The sequence below is a fragment of the Herpailurus yagouaroundi genome, unplaced genomic scaffold (genome assembly GCF_014898765.1).
Source record: "Herpailurus yagouaroundi ecotype Mexico unplaced genomic scaffold, PumYag 28, whole genome shotgun sequence".
NCBI classification, from domain to species: Eukaryota; Metazoa; Chordata; class Mammalia; order Carnivora; family Felidae; genus Herpailurus; species Herpailurus yagouaroundi.
Genome location: NW_024412376.1, coordinates 77,309,538 through 77,334,864, shown reverse-complemented (window position 1 = coordinate 77,334,864; position 25,327 = coordinate 77,309,538). Strand labels below are relative to the sequence as shown.

The following is a 25,327-nucleotide window of genomic DNA, read 5'->3' as shown; positions in this document are numbered from 1 at the left end:
CTGGTATACAGGTGATCTGAAAGATATCTTGGCATGGGTAAAAGAAGGAACGAAAAGAAAAGGGACAATCCAGAAATCATGCACATACACTTTAAGAACCAGAGAGCAATTTTTCTAGAATAAAGATTTCTCTGGCCCATATAAATTCTTCCAGTTAAAAGCTTCTGAGTAGAACAGATCCACTTCTGTCTTGGAAGGAGTGGCCACGTGCATTTGCCAGGGTTCTTCCAGAAGCTTGGCTGGTACTACATGGCCTTTCTATAGCTCCCTATGTGGGCTAAGTGCTTTCTTGCTTCAGACGGTTGTTCACACACCTGTCACTGCACCTGGGGAGGGTCCGTCCATCTCTCCCCACTAATCACTTGGTTAACTTCTACTCCTCATTCAGGTCTCAGTTTGAATACTATTTTCTTAGAGGGGCCCTTCCCTAGCTCCCTGTTACTCTTTCTCATAGTCTTACTCTTTACGTTCACAGTATTTATCACAATTTTAATTAACCACTGGGAAATTATCTAATATCTGCATCCTGTCACAAACCTTTAAGTTTCATGAAGACAAAGACCATATCTATTTTATCCAGCAATTATTATCTAATGCCTACCAGAGTACCTGGTACATGAAAGACACCCAATAAATGATAACAGGGGGAATGGTTAACATTTACGGGAGGTTTTCTATGTGCTAGGTACAATCTAAGTTGCTTACAATGCACTCTATCATTTAATTCTCCTAAAGATTATTAGCCTATCTTGTTCTGTTACTTCCCAAAGTGGCTGGTGATTATATAAATACATTCTATGACTACCTTTAAGGAAACAGTTCCAAGGTCACCATAAAAATTTACATATCCGCTCACCCCCAGACTACTTACCCTTCTGCCCAGAATCTGGTTGATAGCTGCACTTTCTTTTAGAGTACACTCAGCTACAACATTCGCTCTCATTTCTTTCATGTATAACATAAAAGCGTTCAGAGGCTTCTTAATGTGAGGTCTTTTTGGCTCCTGTTCCTTTCTCTGTTCATGCTGAGGCTTCCTAAAAGGTGGTTGGGATGATGTGGGGGCAGGGGGCGGGGAGGGACAGAGGAAGGAAGAGATGGGAGGAGAGAAGCAGAGCACCTGTTCATGTCACCAAAGTCAGGCCAGGGATAACCCTCTAGAAGGGTTGTCAGAACAGCATTCACTTAGAAAAACAACTCATTGGGAGTAAGGATCCTTTGGTTTGAGAAAGTTTACCTATAGTTATGGAAGTGTTTGACACAAAATGTAAAAGGGTTTGTGAAGATGCTCCATCTAGGACCCTGAGGCTGAGCTCCTTGGTTATCTCAGGAAAAGCTGAACACATAGTATGGGTAGTTATTCCTCTTTCAGAACTGAGGTTCTTAACTTTTTTAGGTCAAGGGCCCCTTTGAGAAGCTAATGAAACTCTAGACTCACTCCCCCAAACAAATGCGTGTTGGCTTTGCCTACATGTGCAGGGGTTTTATGGACTATCATATGCACCCTGCTACCCCAACCTCCCATCCTGGTCTACAAATCCTAGATTAAGAAACTCATTCACTAATCCCTTCAGGGAATTTAGTCCTGCTCTAACAGCCTGGGACAAACCCTGGCCCGACTGGGGGATCCTAGGCTTGGCTGTCCCTTTCCCTTGAATTCTGTGCTTTCGAAGCCTCAAGCAGGGTGAAGTGCGTGTCCAGAAGGAAATACATGGAATTTTCCGGCCTACTTCCCTCTGGTACCATCAGGTGCTCCCCAACAATCAGAACCCAATTTAAAACTTGGTAGCAGCTTTAGCAGCTCAAGATTATTCAATGCCCAGTCGGTTGAGCGCCCGACTTCAGCCAGGTCACGATCTCGCGGTCCGTGAGTTCGAGCCCCGCGTCGGGCTCTGGGCTGATGGCTCAGAGCCTGGAGCCTGTTTCCGATTCTGTGTCTCCCTCTCTCTCTGACCCTCCCCCGTTCATGCTCTGTCTCTCTCTGTCCCAAAAATAAATAAACGTTGGAAAAAAAAATGTTTAAAAAAAAAAGATTATTCAATGCCCACACTCTGAAGATTACTCTGTTTTGGTGAGATTCCCTTGATCTTCTGGGGTCTGTGCTCCTTTCCAATCTTAAAATCAGCACAGTGAGAATCAAGCTGCCTAAACTCCTCAGGGTCAGAACTTTCAAGGCAGAGCTACACTGATTTTCATACTAAAAGAGAGGGGGAGATATTCAACGGTAGCAGGAAGAAATTGTGTTTAAATCCTCACAGTATCTTAAGGTATTCAGAGGTGAAATCAGATGTGTACTCACACGTGCATTAGGTCACTGTCAGTGTGGGGATGTTCCTGCTTGACCTGAGGCGTTACGATAGCTGGATGAGGGATGCCAGTTGTGTGGGGACCAGGAGGACCAGGAATCATATGATGGGAAAACCTAAAAGAAGGAAAGGAAAGAAAGCATATGTACTAGTGGCTGTTGTAGCAAAAGGAGGCAGAACCCTGAAACATTCTACTAACTGCTAATGACTGAGAGTGAAAACACATCTTTATACACAGGAGTATTAACTACGAATTGGAGTGGGCCAATAATTAATTTCTTTCTGTATTCAGGTGGAAAATATTTATACTTATTCCTCATATAACAGGTTTTTGTTGTTGTTGTTGTTGTTGTTGTTTTGTTTTTTCAAACTAATAGAATCTGACATTTTTCCTGGGAGGGCTCTAGGTCCTAGAATTTAAAAAAAAAAAAAAAAAAAAAAAAAAGAGTGACTTTTCTTGCAAAGCAGTTTTTAAAGAAGGATTCCAGTTTAGTGTAATTGCTGGAAATATAACACTTTATTAGGATTTAGCTTTTTAAATGATTTTTAAATAATAGCTAAAGACACCACATTAAAATATCTCTGCGTACATTCCTAAGCAAACCACCACATTAAATAAATCTTCTCATATTGTTGGCTTCTTTATTGATAGTAGGAGACAATGAGAAAACAAGGGACTGGAAGGGTTTTTGTTTTTTGTTTTTTTAAAGCCCCCAATTTAATAAAGTTGCCATCAACATCATTGAAAACAATCTTTTACACAGAAAGTAATGTTTGAGAGATCTAGCCTTATGGAAAATTGATAATAAAATTAAGGGGCAGGATACAGTTCTGCACCAGGTAAAAACTACGCATGCTAAAGGCTTTTCTCCCTAGTATGCTAAAGAGCATAAAAAAAAATTTTTTTTTAAATATCCACCACCACACAAGCCAAAGGAGGGTAACTGCCATGCAAGAAAAAATAAAAGAGAGTACTTTCAATAAACGCTTTGGATAAATTTGAACATCCTGTCGAAATTTTTGCTTTTCAAACTGCTTTAAAGTTAACATTTAATTCAACAAGAACAATGTTCTCAGATCTTTTATCACATCCAGCACAATTAATTCCTTCATCTGGGAGGGAAAGAAGGCACTCCACTTGGATCAGGAACAAATTTTTAAAAATTAAGGAGGCATGGGAAAAATACAAATATTTGATTAAATAATGATGCTCTGCTACTTGGATCATTTGCAAAGATACATGATGCTGGTTATTTGCATGGGAGAAAATCCTGTCATCACAGAGTTCTTACAATGTTAAAAGGGGTAAAAATATATTTGGGGGGAAAGGTATTAACTTCATGCCCTTCCAACAAACTAGATTTCCAAGTTGCTGAGCAAATAATGATTTTTTTAAAAAGCTGAAATCCACCCCAGAACTTGCGAAGTTCATACCTATGTAAGTAAAGATTCACGACCAGTTACCAGCCCAACAGTTTGACTTCCAGCCCAGTACGGCTAGCTCCCCTGGACAAGCCACAGTGAACACACAGATGGTGCACAACAAGTGTGTGTGTACATCAAGCACAGGGCACAGACGCCATCCTCTCCAGAAGCAGAAGCATTACACAGAGCAGTGTGGCATGGCAGATCTCACAGAGCTTCGCTTGAACTAACATGTCCACACAGGGCCTGATTCACACACTAGGACACACACCCCAGATGGCCTGACAGCTCATAAGCGCCACTCATTCTCTTCTGACAGCCTTGGTCCAGGAAGGCTCTAGACTACCTGGGCATTTTCAAACACTGTCGCATTAAGCTGCTACAACTTTCCTCCAAGAAAGCAAATTACAGAACTCAGACCAAACCAGTCTTTATCCTTCCCCCTTCCCCCACTCCCAGAATATTTTGAATCAAACAAGCTCTTCTTATAATGTCTGCTTTCAGGACATTTCACATCCCACAGTCAGGAGGCAGTAAATTCTTTGGGACGCACAGTGTGGTGTGGCCGAGTCCATCTCCCTGAGGGGTGTGGCTGTGCTGGTGGGGTGCAGCGTTTGGCTCCTACCCAGGAGTCTCTGCGACATCTAGTGTGGGAGCCAGGCACACTGCACAGACAGACACGTGGCTGAGGTATGCACCCTCCTAGCCAACCGAGAGGCAAGCAGAGGCGCACACAATGCAAGCGCAGGAAGAGCAACTTGTCCTGGGCCCAGTTTCCGCCTCCACCTACCTGGACATGGAAGTGTCGACTGACAGTGAGGATGGGTAGGGTTGCCTGAATCCTCCCGTGATGGGATATACAGGCTGACCTTGCCTGAGGTCACAGAAGAAAGGAACCCATCAATGACAAAACACGAGTTACCAACCAGCAATAAGAGTTTGATGAGGGGAGAAGAGGGAGGGCTTCAAAAGAACTGTGTTGGGGTATTACAGACCACGGCATTTCTTCAGTTACCCAATGGCTTCCCTTCTTAACCTCCACCTGATCAAAGCATCATTTACCTTGAAGAGCTCCCACCCTCAACTTTAAAAACAAACCAGCCCATGAATTACCCTTCACCCCTTTCTCTCTCCCAGCCCCACTGATGCTCTGAACAAAACAGGCATGTAACAAATGTTTACGGAGTGTAACGGAACTGTGAGAATGGGGAGTACTCCTTTCAGAGTTTTGAGAACGTCAGGGGAGGAACGAGGGAGGGGAATGAAATTGATATAAAAATGAATAAACATTTTAAAAGCATTACACTCCCCCTACACTTCCGTATACTTATGCTATAGTCAAGAAATAAAAGATCAATTAATTGGAATTATTCCCTCTCCACTGTGAGAATTCCATCTCTCTTGTTTTTTCCCCACATCTCACATTTCTCATTTACACCATCTGTATTTCCAGCTACCACTCAGCACAGGATTATTGCCACTAAGTAGTAAGTTCAGACCGAATAGTTGATGTAGGTTTGAAGGTGTATGCATAATCAGTTAAACAGTTATTGACTGAGAGATTTAGTGCTAAATAGAGACAGACAGACAGACAGCTGGAATTTCCATGGCAGGATGACACCTTCTTGCTGAAGAAGAGAACATAAGGGTGTCGAGGTAGGGAGACTGGAGCAAGGATAGGGGGCCTTGGGGATAGAGGACCAGATCAAGAAAGGAGAGGGTCCATTTCCTAAAGCTAGTGCAGTGTTTCTGTGGAGAGAGCAGTGGGGAGAGGATAAATGAAGAAAGGGTGGGGGGAAGCTGTGTGCTAATAGTAAGATGATAAAAATAGGCTACACTAAGCCTTTCTTCCAAAAATATATTTCCTCTCCTTTACCTTTATAATTTAAAAATTTTTGAAAACAGCAGTAAGAATTTTTTTAGACATAAACAAGAAAACAGAAAGTGTTTGCATTCTGAAAAAAGGAAGTCCAAACATCAGTTTTTCACTTGTCTGAACTCAAACTGGTGCTTACTTTATTAACATTCAAACGATGCTTTTGTAGTTTTGAATTTCTAGTTATTTGTCATTTACTTCACCTGCTCATTTTATAAGCAATGTGTCTAAGTTTGTTTCAAAAATAAGTTGTTCATAAAAAAACTAGACAAGAAAAACCACACTGAGCACTCTGTACAGGCATAGCAAGTGCCCAAAGCCACAAATTGAATCCATAAACCTATAAGCTTCAAAGCAAATGCTAGTCATTTTCTACACATATTAGCAAAGGCATTCAATCCATTTCAAAGTCTGTATGTTTTTCAATCTTTCAAATTGAAATAAAGTTAGCACCTTGCTTGTTGATGTGAAATTTCTTCAACTCTGCAAGTGTTATCATTCATAAAGCTAATTTCCATGAATGGAAAGAAAAACATGTGTTCAAATGCCTGACTGAAGGTTGCAGGAAGGATCTTACCAGCCAAGAGGTGGGGTAATCTGTCCAACACCACCTGGAGACAGAGGATAAAAGGTAGGGATCTCAGGAGCTGGAGGATGTCTGGACATGCCTGTTCAAAAGAACAATGAAGGAGTAGAGTTTTCAGATCCACAGAACATTTGACTATAAGGATAACAGAAAAGCAATAAAGTACTTTATGCCATTAATACTTAAGGTCTAGCACCAAACAATGTTTACCGGATGCATTTAATTGAAGTCTGTTTGTTAGCTTTTCTCAAGATTTCAAAATGTGAGAAATCACATCTTAAGATAGGACATCCTGAGGAACTCTTGAAAGAGTAAGTATGCTCTGTGTGACCATAATGAGATTTTCAAATTTTTTAGTTTGCCCTCATTATTTCACTTTGGTCAGGAAAATGGTAGACAATTGTTTGTGTGTAGAATGGAAAATGACAGCCTTCCTAAGTAGATGGCCTGCCATGACGCTCAAGGATTAGGTAAATTGCCACTTTCATATTTCCATTGGCTCCCTTACGGACACATAGATTTGGGAAATGTGATACCTCGGAGGATCAAAGATTAATTAGGAATCATCTTCAGCCCCATAATGGTCACACTTGATATGATTCATTTGGTCTCTGCCACTTCAGCTTCAACTAAGCTCTTCATCAAGATGAGTCCTCTGGGCTCCAAGGTCAAGCTGTTCTGGATTAGTTGTATTCCACAGAAAATGAGAATGCCACCAAATTGTTTCTTGAGCTCACAGTCCCTGGGGTACACTGCCCTATAACTGTAAAAACCACCTAAAGATTATACCTAATCCCAGTCCCAAATGACATCTCTTTGTTTATATTCTACCTTGGGTGTAGAAAAGAAGCGATCCATGCATAAAAATGCAAAACATAAAAACCTAAGATTCGGTGCATTTTGGGGAAAGTGATTCTGATTAGGAAAAAAGCCACAAAAGTTTCTTTATATAGTTCATCTGGCCTAAAAAGCCCACTTCCATATATAAGCACACGTTTCCACATTTAACACCCAGATATGTATTCAACGGTTATGTTCAGACCAACATGTGAAATTAGGTGAGCACATGAAAGATGCTCTTTAATTATTCTGTTTTTACTGTTTAAAATGCCTATGAGTTTCATTTGGGTCTTAAAAGATATTTAAGGTCTTGAACATATGGGAATGACTTAAGTGTTGCCTTCAAAGTGGATGTTAATTTGACTCTGAAGTTAGGATAAACTATTTCTCAACTCTCATAGGAAGCAAGTAGGAAGAAGGTTTTTAATCCCTCAACAGCTTACATGAGATTATCTCATTTTTGCTGTTTTTAAAAGATTGTCTCAAATCCCTCCCCTTTTTGGCTAGAAATACCACTGCTTATGGGTCACAGTGGACCCCAAATTTCATACTCTGGGATTTTTTTTTTTCTTGGGCCTGAGGAAGTTCAGGCAGTGGGGTGAATCTAAGGGAGCCTACAGTGATGATTCGTGACATCGGATTCACTGGGGAGTTTCTCCAACATGCTGCCCCCCACCCCCGAGATCCAGAAACCTCCCCAGATATTAGGGTCTGCAGCGGGGCTGCTCAGTTTAAAAAGAAAAATCAGACTAACTCACAAGAGCTCTGGAACCTTCGTGGAAATTTGAGCTTGAAAATCATGACTAGAGGTTACAGACTATCAGAATTGTCCACTTTAATCCTTTGTTTTGCAAATGGGGAAACCAAGGTGTGGGATGATTAAGTGACTGTTTAGGCATCCGGTTAAGGTACCTACAAAATATGTATTGTCCTGGACTTTTACCCCTGGGACACAGCCATGCGTAACTTGCTGATGTCATCACACATCTAAGAAGACAAGCCTAAACCCTGCTCTCCGCTCTCGTCCACGTTCCAGGCACACTTAGAATGCTGCATCAGTGATTCTGTAGTAGCAGGAGTGATGCAAACGAACACAATACAAACTAGGTTGATTTGGTTTTACTGCTCCAAGGTTTCAGAAAGGGGGAAACCACCATTTACTTAGCACTTGCTACATGCTAGTTCCTATGCTGGGTATTTAGTTTGACTGTTTCCACTCATACTTCAAATACCCCTCCTTCTAATGTCTATAGCTCTGAGATATCTTTCTTTCTTGTTTGAATCTATAATGTTTTATTTGTACTTGTAACAGGGTACTTAAGATGGTCTTCATTTTGTATTGTAGTTAGTTTGTGCCAATGATTTTTCCGTGTGAGCTTATATACTGCTTGGAAAAAAGAGACCATGTTTTACCAATCTATGTTCCAAACTATGGTGGTCTCCAGAGGAGGTTCTCAATAAATACTTTTGAATGACTGAACAAATGAACTAGTAGTGTTTAAACAGACCCATTCTTCATTCGTCAATATTACCAACAATTCTGCCAACCATTATACCAACAAGCACATGGTGTGGCTTAGGCCATTACATGAACAGAAAATGGATCTGTGTTTTCTACACAGCCTATTGTCATGTTAAGATCCTAGAAGTGGATCTCCACCAACTGCTATGCTACTGAAGACACATTTCACATCATTCATTTAACTAATATTTACTAAATACTATGTGAAGGAGAGGCTATACACAGCATAGCCTTAATGATTTTCTTTTTAATGTTTATTTTTGAGAGAGAGACAGAGAGAGAGAGAGAGACACGGAGTGTGAGCAGGGGAGGGGCAGAGGGAGAGGGAGACACAGAATCTGAAGCAGTCTCCAGGTTCTGAGCCATCAGAGCAGAACCCAACTCTGGCCTTGAACCCAGACACTACCAGATCATGAACTGAGCCGAAGTCAGCTACTTAACAGAGTGAGCCACCCAGGCGCCCTTAGCCTTAAGGATTTTTAAGCTTTTATAAGTAACTCTGACAATTACAGATGAAATGATTCTGGAATCAAACTCATATGGATCTATTAATTCCTTTTTTTTTTTTTTAAAGTTTATTTCTTTTGAGCGAGAGAGAGAAAGCACAAGTAGCGGAGGGGCAGTGAGAGAGTGAGAGAGAGAATCCCAGGCAGGCTCCATGCTGTTAGTGTGGAGCTCAATGCAGGGCTTGAACCCATGAACCATGAGATCATGACCGGAGCCAAAGTCAGATGCTTAACTGACTGAGCCACCCAGGTGCCCCTGGATCATCAATTATGCCACTCACTAGCTACTTATCTTTGAGGAAGCTATTTGTTATTGTTCTTTAAAATCAGTATAGAGGCGCCTGGGTAGCTCAGTTGGTTGGGCATCTGACTCTTGATTTTGGGTCAGGTCATCATGAGCTCATGGTTTGTACGATCAGGCCCCAAATTGGGCTCTGGGCTTATAGCGTGGAGGCTGCTTGGGATCCTTTCTCCCCCTCTCCGCCCTGCCGCGGCTCATGCACGCGCATTCTCTCTCTCTCAAAAGAAATAAACTTAAAAAAAATAAAATCAGTATAAAAATGGAATAGGGGTTGTTGTGAGGAATAAATGCATGAATATATGTAAAACAGAAAAATGCTTGGTACACAGTGTTAAGTGCTATGTGAGTGTGGTTACTTATAAGGATACAATGGGTAATACAAAGACAGATATGTAAAGCCAACATTTCCTAAAAGCTCTTTCTTTCCAACGTTTTCGTAAGACATAATGAGAAGAAAATGACTGGTATCAGCTTCCTTTCCCTTTCCCACACCTACAACCTATACCCACACACATACCCCACACCAACACGGTGAGAGAAAGGTAAAAAAAACTGAATGTGTTTCCTACTGTGAAACGAACCTAAAGTTATTTTCCTACAAATGAGAATGAGTTCTGCTACAGTATATGTTTATTGGATAGTTCTATCTATGGTTAAAGCATGGACATAATACTTTTTTATTTATTATTTTTTTTTTTAAATAAAACTAACCAGCCTCCCAATAGTTTTGAAATTAGCAACTCTGGCCTCAGTACCACCATGTTCTAACTAATTTAGCTACATGATATAACTAAAAAGACTGGCAGTAGAAGACAAAGAGAATAAAAGCAAGAGACCTAGTGAGCTTTTTACTTATGTTTTGGTGATGAATGTGACCAAGTGGAATGATACAAACCCCAAATCACGTAAATTAGTTCTTTTTAAACCAAAGTTACATATCCCCAGAGAGAAATGGTGACAAGGTATATAAACTCTTTGCTCACAAAAAAGTAGCAAAACAAACAAACAAACAAAAAAACTATATTAAGAAAAAAAACAAACACTGTATGCAGAGTAGAATGCAAAAATCACAAATTTGGGGACAAAATAAGAACTTCAGAGAAAATGCAATTTTCTGATCATGCTCACTTGTTCTTTATCTAGTTCTGGAGAGTTTGTTTAAAAAAAAATTTTTTTAAAGCAATGATATAAATTACAATTAGTAAGACAAAACAAGGTAGGGCAGTAGAAGAGATGGAAACAAAATACAAATGTAACTGGTAGCCAGTCATAAATTTGTCTTTTTAAAAAATAGAACTGTCCTAGGATTCTTGGAAGAAAAAACTTCTGAACCACAATGTGTTATTTTTTTTTAAATAAGTGTGTTTCAAAGTGATTAGAATAGAGCCTAGGACATAGGAAGCACCATGTAATTCCTAAATAAATAGTTAAAAACCAAATAAATCACACTATTGGATTCTTTGAGCCAATAGCTTGTTTGAGGCTTTTATATCTATCTTTAACTGTCATTTATAGCTTCATGGCTCCCAGATATGCATCTCTAGCACAGATATCACTCTGAGATGGTGACCTATAAATTACCTACCTTCTCTCTCCCTCCAGATGTCTATAAGGCACCTGAAATCACCACCATGACCAAGGTCACACTCTTGATCTTCCCTCTCAAACTCCACCTTCTTCCTAAAATACCCATCTCACCATACATCCTCAGACCTGTCTTGATGTTTCTTATTCCTTGGAGGTCCTTGATAAAAGGAAGTAGAGGAAGGACTGGAAATGAGGAATAAAACCAAGGCAAACCCGGAAACATCCGCATAGGTGATTCTTACATTTCCTAGGTAAAGGGTACAGAGCTCCACTCAAGCCAAAGTCTGACAGTGACTAAGTCCTCAAATAAGCAGTTTTAACAATGGATGGGAATTAAGGCATTGAGGATGTAACCTACAAGAGTGCACAGTAGTGGAAAAAACACCCAGCCTCTGAACTCCACTCTTTTTCCACACTTACTAACTTTTCTTGTCCACTATAGTTCAAAGATAAGGCTGGAAAAAAGGGTGAAATGCCGGTGATGGCAGACTTTACATCTTTACATTCTCTGTTTTCACACAGTTTTATAGGATCTTTTATTTTGAATTTCTAAAGATCCTGTTGAGGTCCAAGTGTGTATGTACATGGAAAGAGGAAAGGCAAACAAATTCATCTTCAACGTATGCTCTAAGCAGAATGGACCAGAAGGCCTGCAGAACCTGAGCTCTAAGTCCTACAACCAACTCATACCCACACCCATCAGGTTAGAAACTGGGAATTCTGAGAGTGCCTGGGTGGCTCAGCTGGTTGAGTGTCTGACTTTGGCTCAGGTCATGATCTTGCGGCTCATGAGTTCGAGTCCCGCATTGGGCTCTGTGCTGACAGCTCAGAGCCTGGAGCCTGCTTCAGATTTTGTGTCTCCCTCTCTCTTTGCCCTTCCCCCACTCGTGCTCAGTCTCTCTCTCAAAAATAAACAAATATAGGGGCGCCTGGGTGGTGCAGTCGGTTGAGCGTCCGACTTCAGCCAGGTCACGATCTCGCGGTCCGGGAGTTCGAGCCCCGCGTCAGGCTCTGGGCTGATGGCTCGGAGCCTGGAGCCTGCTTCCGATTCTGTGTCTCCCTCTCTCTCTGCCCGTCCCCCGTTCATGCTCTGTCTCTCTCTGTCCCAAAAATAAATAAAAAACGTTGAAAAAAAAATTAAAAAAAATAAATAAATAAAATAAACAAATATAAAAAATTAAAAAAAAAAACCTGGGCATTTTGATTTTTCAAACTTCTTATGCTATGTGTTCTTCTATAAACAATATAGAAGCAGAACTGGGTAATAATGTAGAGAAGCAAAACAGGATTCATGTTACTTTGACTTTAACAGAGATGGTTTTATACTTTAATTATTATTAATATCTAAGTTGGTGCTGGTAAATAACAAAAAGAGGATAAAACATAACAAGGACTAAAACCAAAAGAAATCACAAAAGGATGAAAAAGAGAACATTCAAAGTAAAAATCTCCTATGCTGTCTGTTTTCTAACATTTTTCTAACACTACCATCAACACCTACAACTGCAATAAATGAATACTGTAGGGGGCACCAAGCACTGAATTTTTAGTATATCTGTACAATATATTGGTTTATATGGTGGATTCTAGATTTTCAAAGCTGTCACTTTGAAAATAACCCTTTTATGTTTTTCTTCTTCTGTTTTTTAATCCTGAAAAATAAAAGTAGTAACAACAAATCTTTTAAAAAACTCCTACCAAACAAATGTATTTTGATCCACCCAGTGACATACAGCAAAGGCACCTGTACAGGTACTTGGTCTGATGAGATGTGGCTCCTCACTTACCGAGAAAGGCCCAGGAAGGCAGGGGCTCTCACCTTGTTTGGAGTTGACATCTGAAGGGAGGTGTGAGGGGTGTGATCCTGGAGAAAAGTGCTCGTCGCTGTACGTGATAAGGGGGGTGAGAGGATGGACCGCGTGTGATGGCTGCACCACAGGCACCTTATTTGACTGCAAAGTAACCACAAGGTCAACAGTTAATAGGAACACCTCTCCCAAAGAAACAGTCACAAAATAGCAGTAACTGGGCATTAGCACAACCCAAGAATCATCTCTAGACCTGAAAAATTGAACTCATCTGCTGTACTCATTACACCTTCAGAATTTTTCCATGTTAAATACTCAAGTATATGGGTATCATATACTATCAGTTACTCAATCAGCACCTATGAGACTTTTAGGTTGATTATTATTTCATATTACATAAATTTCTGTGCATACATATTTATGACCTTCTGGATTATCTCCTCAGGTTATGTTCAACTGTTCAACCCGGAGTTACTGGAGCAAAAGTCACAAACGTTTTATAAACTCTTTTTTATTCACTACATATGTCTGCAATAAAAAGGCACTCAAAAAACTGTTCAATAAACAAATAAATGAATATTACCAATTTGAAGGTCAAATTTTTAAACAACCCAATCAATATAAATTTTCTGTACTGATATCCCCTTAGTGTATATAATTTGTAAGTCTATAGTTTGTACATCTTACAGAACCACATTACAACATTTTTTTTCATGTCTTATAGCTTTGTCAATCAAATATGACCATCCATTCATTATGCTTTAGCACTACTCGGTTCGTCTTCAGGTTCTCTAGTTTCTACAAGTTTTGACTGATAAAAGGGAATTTCTAATCTTGAGTTTAACTGCATAACGGGAAATGTGGCCTGAAAGAACACTTTAAATTGTTAACATTTTATAGGTCTTATATTAGCTTAAAAGTAAATTTTATTATTGAATTTGGAAGTCTAAAATTACATAACAATAATATTTTTAAAGATTCAGGTCATTTTTTGGGCTGTATCAATTTGAAATCTGGGATCTCTTTGTTTTAAGTTTAATCCCCCCACCACCAAAGGAAGTGCTTACTAAGCAAGTAATGTAAACAAGACTCAGGCAGTTTAAACTGATTAGGGAGATTGTTTTTGATAAACTCTACACTGCCTCCCCCTGCCCTTGAAAAAAGAAAGTAAACTCGATGCAATTATATACATGCAAAATATGTTTCTGGTTTTAAACTTATCCATTAATTACAGCAGCCCCAGGAAGGTCTCAATTTTTACAAACACTACAGTAATAAGTAACTTGTGATTTAAGAGAAATAAAATACAATGAATTTTGAATATTCACTAAGTACCTAGTTCAGACAGGTCTTTACCAGTTTGAATCAGTGAGATTTTTACTGTGCTATAAAGTAAAATACATGTGAAATCTGTTTCCCCAGAAGCAAATATCTATATTAAAAATATATATATATTGAGGAACTACCTGACAACTGCACAGTATAAACTGCTTAAAATGTGGGTCCATGTTGAATGGTTAAGAGCCCTATAACACACTTGCTGACATACACACTAATTTTAAATTTGGTGTTTTTGTTTGTTTTACAAATTAGATATAAAAAGTATGTGGCTCCAACGGGAAGGACTACCCTCAGGAAAATTAGGAACAATTATCCTAGTAACACTTAATTCTCTTTACAGCTAGTAATACTAATTTTCTATACCCTATCATTACAACCTCCACCCAAAAAAACTTATTAAAAAAAGGGGGGGGGGAATCACCCTTTTTTAGACAATGACATAATTTCCATACTAGATTTTCCCTGTATGATCAGCTCCTGTCTAATGGCAGAACTTGCACAGCTCGTATAGCCCTGGGCATTTATTAAATAGAGCACCATTATCAAAGCCCCATGCCTTTTCTCTATATACCTCAGCACAGACATCTATGCATATAAATGTGTGAAAGGTTAAAAAAATGTTTCAATGCTTTTCAAGTGTTAATGATGCAGTTTGCCAAATACACAGAATGAGCTTCTTAAATACAAGGAATTTAGAATGCTACAGGAGGTGGGGTGGGGGTGGGGATAGAAGGATATCATTACAAACCCTTTTTAAAATGGAAACAAAAATCTCAACACTCAAATGCTAAAATGAATACATTTCAACTCCACTAAACTGCTTTGAGTCTCATTTCAAAAGTCTCATAAGAAGCATAATTGCCAAGCAATCTACAAAGGTATTTTCTTGGAGTGCTTATAAAGAGTAAGCATTGCAGAAATCTTCTGGAAATATATATATTTTGCATGCCTTTCTTATTTCCAGAGCACCACCTTAAGGAACCTGCATTAGCAGGCAGCATCTTCTTAATGTCTGACCTATCCCTCCAGTCATATAGCTCAGAATCTGGTGCCATGAATTTTTGCTAAATTATGCTATCCTTGCTCTCCTCTTAATTTTACGGTTTTCAACACAGATTTGCTTTCCTGTGGGAAGAAGATAAGAAGCTGAGGATTTTAATTTAAGCTCTGGCCTTGTCTTATATTTTGCAAGATGGATAGTGAAAGCAGTACTAGTAGGTGTGTTAAAGCCAACAAGGATTATGTCCATTTTTGTGGCCAAATAATAAAAGCAATATGAAATCTCAATAATATGTGTGAGCACAATTCTGGGGTTTGTATTTTGCCTCCTGCTGACCACCTCCACTATGTATATAAACGGATCCAACCCCTATGCTAGACATCACCAGCTTGATCACGTGTCCACAGCCCTAAACTGTGGGCTTCCTCTGATAGGAGGAGTTCTTGTTCTCTGATACTATATGTACACACAAGGCAAGAACCCAGGCAGTGGTACTCTGTGTAAGTTTGAAGACAGACAATATAACCATTCTTAATTCTAGTCCTCTAATCTCCAAATACCAGTGTGGTGTATGTTGTGGTGGGGAATAGTTGTGGTGAGGAACAACCATTTGACTAGCTAGTCAAAAGGACAATTTTATGTAACTATATTATAATGCGCGGTTATACCTGTATATGAGGGCATACGTGTATATTGGTTAAACACCTAAAATGTGCCAAGCGCTCTTCTAGCACTGAAGGTCAAAAGAGACAAGGTCCCTATTCTTCCTCAGCTTCCTTTCTAGGTAGGGGCCTGGGAGTGGGATGGGAGTATTGGAGACAAAGAAAAAATACGTAAAAAAAAAAAACAAAAACAAAACCAAAACAAAAAAGACAGCAGCAAGTACTATGAAGAAAAGGAACTGGGTGATAGGAAAGCCAGTGTGTATCTAATTATATGCCTTCATATCACATTAAAAGCTGTAAGAAACCAAAATTTCATTTTAAGATTCGTATTTTCTAAGACGAGAAGCTGAGAAATGGAGGCCCCAGGAAATGGATGATCAAGCCATGACTACTGCCAGCACTTCTAATAATACAGCCTTGCTCACTACACAACTGCAGTGATACAGGGTCGCAATGCATAAAAAGGGAATGGAAACCCCTGGGTCACTACACACAGTGGAATCAAGTAGTAGAGAAACACCATCTTCCCGGCTCCCACTCTATACCGGGTACTGTGTACCCAGGACCTCACTGAACAGAACCCAGGTCTCCCGACTCCCACTGTGGTGCTTTTCCCCACTACACATCTCCCTGTAAGGTAGAGATGAAGGGTAAAAATCACATTGACTCTTTTTTCTTTCGTAGGTACAGTCAAGCGCATTCACAGGTACATTCATTGGTACATAGGTACATTCACAGGTAAAGTCTTAGTTTCCAGTGGAAAATCACCAGGTATTTTCAATGTGTGTCCTTTGTTTCATTATCCCGGGGTAACAGCACCCACTAGTAATCCCATCTTTATGAGATAACCTGGCGACCTTGAGACATCCTGAATCTTCCACTGCTGCGTAGAGAGGTTCAGAAACTTGTCTAGGCTCACATGGCAGTAAGTGGCTGACCCAGGACACAGACTCTGATCTTCCAACTACATATTCTTTAATCTCAGGCTGGTGAACAAAAGACAGGTAAGAAAGATGTTAAGAGAAGGTACCAGAAAAGGGAAAGAAAATATAAGGGGCGTGGGGAGACTCTAGAAGACAACTCTCTCATCTACCTACACTCCGCACCCACACATGGCTATCAGTAGGAAGCCTGCAGTCTTTTCCCAAGCTTGGAAAACTACCAGGCCATGCTACCATAATAATTATTATGCAACTAACACAAGTGCTTACTGTGTGCTAAGCATTTTATAGTACCTTTAAAGCAGGTACTATTATTATCCTTCTTTTACAGGTGAGGAAACTGAAGCATAGTGAAGTCAAGGAACTTTCCCAAGGGGACAGAGCTAATAAGTGGCAAAGCTAGGTTCAAATGCAGCAGTCTGGCTCTAGGGGCCACGTTCATTACCAGCACAGCATGCAGCCTCCCCGAAGAGCCAAGTTCATAAAATCTTGGACACTGAGTTGACCATCTGGGCCATACCTGACAGTATGTGACATAGATGAAATGACTGTGTGGTCTCTGTCCCAGGCACAGGAATCACACCAGACAAAGAGGCACCTCAGGAGAAGTGGTCAGAGCTGCAGAGACTCAACTGGCGCCTTTCTCTCCAGGACTGGAAAACATTCCAAGGAAGCTAGCTTGGCTGCCACCCAGGCTGGTCCTTGCAGGTAAGGACCTCTTTGGCATCATAGCCAATAAAACCCACACCTCCTGTGGACACGAAGTGGGTGCCACTTAGGGATCCTGAGAGCCACCCCCAAAGCAGCGTTCCCAGAAATGACCCACTCACCGCTGGCAGTAACTCAAGCTGCCATGAATGTTGTCAGCCTCCGAGGATGTGGTTCTGGGAAGGACTAAAAAGTGGTTCAGCACCCTCCTGGCTAAAGCCGTGGGCCTGCTGGTAAGAGCAGGAATTGGGGGAGAAACCTGCTGGTCTAGTAGCTTGTCCCCATTCTGCACATCCCCAGATTTCAACTAAACCCACAGTGCAAGACCTGGCTGTGCATAAAGGCCTTGAGTTCCATTTCAATTGGCTGTGCATTTTATCAACGATCCTGCTGGTAATAACCAAATCCAGAGAATATTAACATTCCACCAACTTACCAAGATGAGGCATTTCATCTGGCCTCAATTTTTATGGTGCGATTTTACTTTTTATTAAACTCAAGAAATCTGGTCCTCGTGGAACAGAAGCCATGTAATTTTATATTGTGTCTTCCCCTCCTCTTCTGAGAAGCTGAGCTTCTCAAGCTTTCCCACAGAGGAACAGATTTAATTTACTCCAAAAGGAAGGATACAATGGTTTTCTTGCATCGACTAGACCTCAAAAGTAACATTTTTTGCACTGGAAATCTCCTAAGCTCCACCAAAGCTAAACACCTGATTTCTGTCTGATGTGGCTTTCAAATCTAAGACCACTGCTGGCTGTGATGCAGCAGCTTTTTAAGGTAACAGTTAGGGCCTGGGCTCTGAAGACTTCCTGAGCAGGAACTGGTAAGTTCTAAGGTTCGCAGGACAAATATTCTTGAGCCCGAGTCTGGAGGGAAAGGGACGGTCTCTCTATTGGACACCCACCCAGAATGTTTTCCGAAGAGCGAAAGGAACGTGTCGTAGGGGAAGGAATTAATATGGATTAGACACCCAGTTAAGTGCTAGTCATTACGGCCATGTCTGTATATTCTCTGGCACTCATCCACATAAGTGGGCAGTTTCACCTCTATGTTTATAGAGGGGAAGGCAGAGTTCTTTCAGACACAGAGTTAAGCAATAATTAGCTGAGAAAGGACTTGTGCTGGCATTAGTTTGACACCCAAGTCCCTGCTCTTCTTGTTCCACACGGCTTGCTCCTCGGCTTCTCTCTCCATCTCGGTTGCAAACTACCCTGCCAGATGAGTGTGGCCTGCAACGAAGCATCTGGACAGGAACAACCACCCACGTGGAGAATAATGGTGTCACCAGCAGGTCTGCAGCTACTATTTTCCTAGTTCTCCAGATAGTGGGGATTTCTATATATTATATCATTTTGTCTTGGAATCACCCCTAAGTTAAGTGTTATGATTTTTGTTTTACCGGGAAGAAAACCAAGGTTCTGTCAGGGTAAGGAACTTGTACAAGATCACACAGGATGTTAACCTCAGGACTGGAACCCCGGTTGGTGACTCTGAAGTCCGCAGCTTGTATCCCAGGGAACCAAAAGCGGACAGTCCTAGCATTCTCTGGCTTCCAAGTGGAAGAGATGAGTAATAATATAGTTTAATATTCAAGTACATGGGCAGTGGAGGCAGAGAATTCACATCCCATTCATATTCACTTGGGCACTACACTTAGGTAATTCACTTAATTATTCAGAATCTGTTTCCTCATATACAAAGTGGGTCGAATGATACCTCATAGAATTAAGGCATGGATTAATGAATAATTCACATAATATATGCTCAATAAATATTTATGGAATGGATAAAGGAAAGAAGAAAGGAAAAAGAGGCCGATTAAATGAATTACTCCGACTCCCAAATGTTTCAATTGCTCATCGCTAAGACATGGTATATTTTAGAATTTAGACTGGCTTAGATCTGCTGTAGCATTCATGTACACGTAGGTTTGCTATGTGCTTGCTTTGTTTCCTTTTTAGACTGTAATTTAATAGATAATACAATTTTAGCCCATTCATTTGAAAAACCTCTTACATGGGTGATGGGCATTGAGGAGGGCACCTGTTGGGATGAGCACTGGGTGTTGTATGGAAACTAATTCGACAATAAATTATCTTTAATAAGAAAAAAAATAATAAAAAATAAAATAAAATAAATGAAAAATCTCTTACAGTAGTTCTCAAACCTTTTTTCTCTCAGGGCACTTAACACTCTTAAAATTCACTGAGGATCCTGTTGAGCTTTTGTTTGTGTGGGTTTATCTACAAACACTTATCACATTAGAAATTAAAATGAAAAATTTTTAAATATTAATTCATTTAAAGACAACAAACTTATGTTTGTTGCATGTTAACAAAAAGTATTCTTCTGAAAAGTGACTGTTTTATAAACAAAAATACACGGGTGGCATAGTTTTACATTTTTTTTTTTTGCAAATCTCTTTAACATCTGGTTTACTGATGACAACTGGATTCTCTTAACTGCTTTTGCACTCAAATTTCCATCTTGATATGTTATTTTGGTTGAAGCATATGAAGAAAACCCGACCTTGCACAGATGTGTTGTTGAAAGAGGAGTATTATTTTCGTAGTTTTTGAGATGATTCTGGAACTTCTTTGATACTATACTAAAACTTGACAAGTGGTAGTTTCTGAAAGGCTATCTGCAATGTAGAATCAAAAACTATAGTTTCCTACCTTACATTAAAATCCACTGATCTTGCATTTTATTTAAATTTAACCCTGCATGATTTTGTAACATTACCCATTGGTCATTTGGCAAATACGGGTTGACTGAGTTGAAACATTTCATTACACAATATAAAAATCGCATTAATATCACCACTGCTCTCATCAGAAACCTTTAAGGATTTGGGAAGTTATGTGGCCCACAGTAATGGATACAAAGTTTCTAAAATTCTAACTTTTGCTTGAAAGCTCAAATTTTACCACTGGCAACAAATGCTGTCAATTGTTTTCACTAGAGAGAGACCCCACTTTGCTCATTTGTGAGAAAATATCTGCCGACTACCAAAGCTGGAAGAACCATAGTTTGTCAGGTATGCATTCGAGGGTCAAGATTTAGTAAAATTAGTAATTTTTGCTGCTTCATCCTAGGTGACAGTGACAATTTTTTTCTTGGGAGAGTGCTGTGGTACAGAATTCAATAATTTGAATTACTTGTGCTATTACTGGTACTATTTGGAGCTAACACCCACCACTGCTCCTGCACCATCAGTGCAAACGTCAACACGTCAACACGACGGAAAAGACAAATAATCTGTTAGTGCTATCATGAGGATAATGACTTTATGGACCCCCTATCTCAGGGAGCCCCAAGGCTCCGCAGACTACACTTTGAGAATGCTGCCTACAGCACTCGGGCTTGTACTACAGAAAGAGTGGATTGTCGATGATCAATGGTAATAAAGTGAAGAGTATTATGTCAGTTAAGTTGAATTCAGAGAGAAAATGACTCATGGATTATAATATGGAATGTTTCCATGATATACTAAGCTCTCGTTTTTTCCCCTCTTGTTTGCTAGGATTCTGAATGTACCGAATCAAGAGAAATGTGGGAGGCAAACAAACAAAAATAATATATGCCACATCCTTTTAAATGATGTTTAAAAATTTTTAAATTCCTTTGGCTCCTTTAATTCAAGTAGGTACAGAACGCCAGACTTGTGCTCTTTCATCAATTTTGAATTATTTTCGCCAAAGGGATTCTTGATTTACAGTAGCTGGGAATACAGATTTGTACCCTTTGATGCTAAGAAGCCTTCTTCAACTCCCTCAGTCACACTCATCGTCTGCACTGCACTTACAGCCCCTTGGACCGGACTCTTCATGTATTTATTATACTGTACTGTTACTATTTGTGTATCTGTTTTTTCTCACTAGAGGTCATACCGTGGTGACTTATCCCCAGCATCTAGTGCAAGTCCTGGCAAAGCACAGCCAGTCAATACCTACTTCTTATACTTCTAATTGTCTGAATGAGGCATTTCAACACTAAGAGGTCAACCCCTTTCAAGAAAGAATTTGCACCTCTACATTTCAAACAGGGATTAATCCTTGCATGTTCTACTGCCGCATAAAAAATTACCACAAATTTATTAGTAGCTTGATGATATATAACGGTGATCTCATGGTTTCCATGGGGAAGGATTCCAGCATGGTATGACTGGGTTCTCTGCTCGGGGAATCACAGGGTATTGGCTGGGCTGAATTCCTGTCTGGAGGTTCTGCAAGACCATTTCCGTGTTTAATAGACCTCAGTTCCTTGTGGCTGTCCCATTCCCTTGCTAGCTGTCAGGTGGGGACCACTCACATTCCCTAACAATGTATGCCCTCCATTTTAAAGCCAGCAATGGTGCATCAAATGTTTCTTGTTTTGAATCTCTGACTTCCTCTTCTATGCAGTGGAGAAACCTTTTGGCTTTTTAAGGGCTCATGTGATCGCTTCAGGCTTACCTCCTAATCTCTTTTCCCTCAAGTCAACAGGGAGAGTGGGAGAGAAGGAGAGGGGAGAGACAACTATGATAAGCTCAGGGTGCTGCCAGACCTATATCATCCGTTAAGACAAAGATAACCCATTTAACCTCATTGTTTCTCTTGTTTACAAAACATTATTACCAATTTAATCTTTAGCAGATAAAAATGAAGTGTCTTCACAAACATTATTTGGTGTTTTAGTTATTCTGATTACACAATAATGTTCCGAGGTTCAGTTAAGTTTTGTGTTTTTCTCCTCTTTTCTTTTTTTATCCAGGGGCCAATGTCAAGAGTATGTTACTCACACGTATCAGAATTGACAGGTGTCGCAGTTCAGCAGGGAAGGGACCAGGGTTAGGATTAGCACATCTTCCCCTTCCCTCTTCCTAGTATCAGGGAAATTGGGGAGAACTACATGCAAGGAAGGGCCTACATTAACTACAGGGTCATGGCTTTAGGAATGGAGAAGGACAATCACTAAACAGAGTTGAGGGTCCAAATACATTTATTTTGAAGAAATTTTAAAAAAATATTTGGTTTTCTCTCCAACATCAACATGTCCGATTTTGGCCTATCATCTTATATTTAAGTGCAACTCTTCTATTACAAGGTTATGTCCAACCTTAAGCTTTATTTTAATTTAATAATCTGACCCTATAGGGTGACTAGAGAGTCATAATTGTCTTACCATTTATTAGTCACTAATGCACTGAATGCTGTATGAAATAAACATGGTAGAAATGAAATGAATCAAAGAAAGATCATTAAAAAGAGAGAAAGTACAGGTTGCAACAGCTAAAACCCGGATGCATGAGTGAGAAAGACAAAGGAAGAGACATTCACTGAGTATTTACTATATTCTAGGAACTATGAGCTATGCTTTTATACCTGTGCTCAAGTTTATTTCCCCATTTTCAAATGAGGACACAAACCCAAGGCTCAGAAAGACTTAAGTTTTGCCCCAGGTCACACAGGCTAGCCTGTGAATGGTTGAACGTGGATCAAATACTGAGTTGTCTTATCCCAAAGAGCTGACCTTTTCACTGTGAACAGCTAAAAAGAATGGCAACAAAAAAGAATAATTCATTCTCGGAGCCAAAAGGGGACCCACACTGGAGGCTCTAGATAGAGGGACTAGGGTTGAGGCTGGAAGCTGAGAGAAGATCAGAGTAAAAGATAAAATGACTTCTAATTATGTGAAGTTGCAACATCCTATTATTTGACTGATTTCATACCTCCTCCACTACATCCCTAATCCTCTGAGTGCCTGCCTTTATTATTTGTGCTAAAGATTGCCCTTTGTCCATGTTAAGATTGTCCTTTGAAAATAGTGAGAAACAACTACAGTTGTTCAAGATTAGCAAGCAAACCAAAGAATAAAACAAACAGGTTTGAGATTTACCGTGCTAGTGGTGAAATATTACAAGTAAGGCCAGAGAGTGGCTAGGCTAATTCAGAAGTAAAAGGCCTTAATGAAAGAAAGGATCACTGAATTCTAAGCAGACAGGAGAGACAAGATGACCCTGCCCAGACCACTAGCTCTATGACTGCAGGTTCTATGGAGTGCGTACACGTATATAAAATTTTACAGTGGAAGGACATGGGGTAGAGAAAGATTCCAATGGTTCATAAACATTTTCTGGATCACAGACACAGATGTGAAGAAAGCTGTGTATAAGTGTTTTTATACACAGACACAATCACCCATCACCGGATTGTGGCAGGAGGTTGCACTGTATGCATAGGGGAGGACAAGGACTACAGATTAAAAACTACTGCCCTAGGGTACACGGAGTGCTCAGTAGGAAGAGCATGTGACTCTTGATCTCAGGGTCATGAGTTTGAGCTCCATACTGGGTGTAGAAGTTACTTAAATAAATAAAACTTAAAAAAAAAAAAACAAAACACTGCCCTTTTCAAAGACAGAAGAGCTTTAACAATCACTGCATAATAATATTATTAATAAGCTGGAAATTAATCAGCTTGTCAAAAGTAGTATTTGTGTAGCTCACTGGGAAATAACGGAAGTAAACAAGTCAGTGTGGCTGGGCAAGAAGTCAGAGCAAGAGCCTTCTTTGGATAGTCACAGAGAGCTTGGAGCAGGGGCAGCAGGCGACGCTTCCCTCTGTAAGCCAGTGACAAGGCTGAGTGATGACAATGGGCGATAGCAAAGGACAGAATAAGGCAGGAGCTCCAGAACAAGACAGAGTGCACTGCTTTGGGGTGAGTGAATTCCCAGAAATTCTCCTCTGAACCTCATCAACCATTATTCCTAAACAGATTCTATCAGGCCTTTTGGTGCTGGTCTGGGGACATGTTGATTAAAAAGGCTCTGCCCAGGGATGGCAGACCCAAAAGGAAGGGAAGTCTTCCCGTGGCCACCACGGCAGCATCTATCACCCAGTTTCAGAGGGCCAGAAGATCTCTTCGTGGCACTCAGAATGTCCAATGGGACAGGAAGAATGTCTGGGGCCCAACAAACTGGATGACCACAGCTCTCTTCTTGGGGTAGGAGGTGGCTGGAGCCTGCACGGGGTCATGGTCAGGAAAGTCCCACAGCTACCCAGAAGGGTAGTATGGATGAGCTGTTTACATGGTCACGCTACAAAGGCATGGTGCACAATTCTACAGGGACAAAGGCAACAGCCCTAAATCTAATAATTCCATACTGCAAAGGCACCTTTCACACTTAAGTAACTATGAAAATAAAGTGCCTTATTTTAGTTTAAATAAACTGATTTTTGTTTTAAGATCAGGTGTGAATCATTTACAAAACAATAAGAAAGTTTCTGTGCAAATTTTGTCCCACCAAGCCATCTCTGATTTTAGTGAAGTGTCCTAAGTATAAAAATAGTCTCTGCTTAAAACTGGGTGTTTTAAAAGGTGAAAGGACTAACATTTAAGTCTGTGGGATCCTCATTTTTCTATAAAATTTGCTTTAGAGTTTTTCAGAAATCAAAAGAAAAAGAATACAACAGATATATTATTTTGTGTTCAGCTACTAACACAAAAATTCTAATTGAGCTAAAGTTTATTAGGAAATTCAAGTCATTTTCCATGAGTATATAAATGTGGTATTTACACTGTAATATAAGCACTAAAGCTAATCTATAGAGCTGCACTGCCCAAAGTGGTAGCCGTTAGTCACTGGATTTTGAGTCCTTAAACGAGTCTGTAAGTGTTGTAAGTGTGAAATACATACTGAATTTCAAACAATGTGAAAGAAAGAATGGGAAAAGTCTTAGTATCCCTTTTTTAATACTGATTACACATTGAAGTAACATTTTGGCCACACTGCATTAAATAAAGCTACTACTAAAATTAATTTTACCTCTGTCTCTTTATTTTTCTGATGTGGCTACTAGATTTTTTAAAAAATGTTTTTATTTATTTTTAAGAGAGAGAGAGAGAGAGAGAGAGAGAGAGAGAGAGAGAGA

At 39.9% G+C, this 25,327-nt stretch overlaps 1 protein-coding gene across 7 annotated transcripts in view; it reads right to left on the bottom strand.

The window, feature by feature from the left end:
- Nucleotides 1-25,327, bottom strand: part of LEF1 (lymphoid enhancer binding factor 1) — a 120,148-nt gene that overhangs the window by 24,333 nt on the left and 70,488 nt on the right. For 5 of the 7 annotated variants that reach the window (XM_040476579.1, XM_040476590.1, XM_040476569.1 and 2 more), the window contains exons 4-8: nucleotides 12,766-12,898; nucleotides 6,182-6,272; nucleotides 4,519-4,602; nucleotides 2,297-2,419; nucleotides 872-1,034 (exon numbers count right to left, since the gene is read on the bottom strand). In XM_040476579.1, the coding sequence (XP_040332513.1) occupies nucleotides 872-1,034; nucleotides 2,297-2,419; nucleotides 4,519-4,602; nucleotides 6,182-6,272; nucleotides 12,766-12,898 (594 nt within the window). The remainder of the gene's footprint in view (nucleotides 1-871; nucleotides 1,035-2,296; nucleotides 2,420-4,518; nucleotides 4,603-6,181; nucleotides 6,273-12,765; nucleotides 12,899-25,327) is intronic. The other 2 variants (XM_040476606.1, XM_040476597.1) reach the window with 1 other exon arrangement.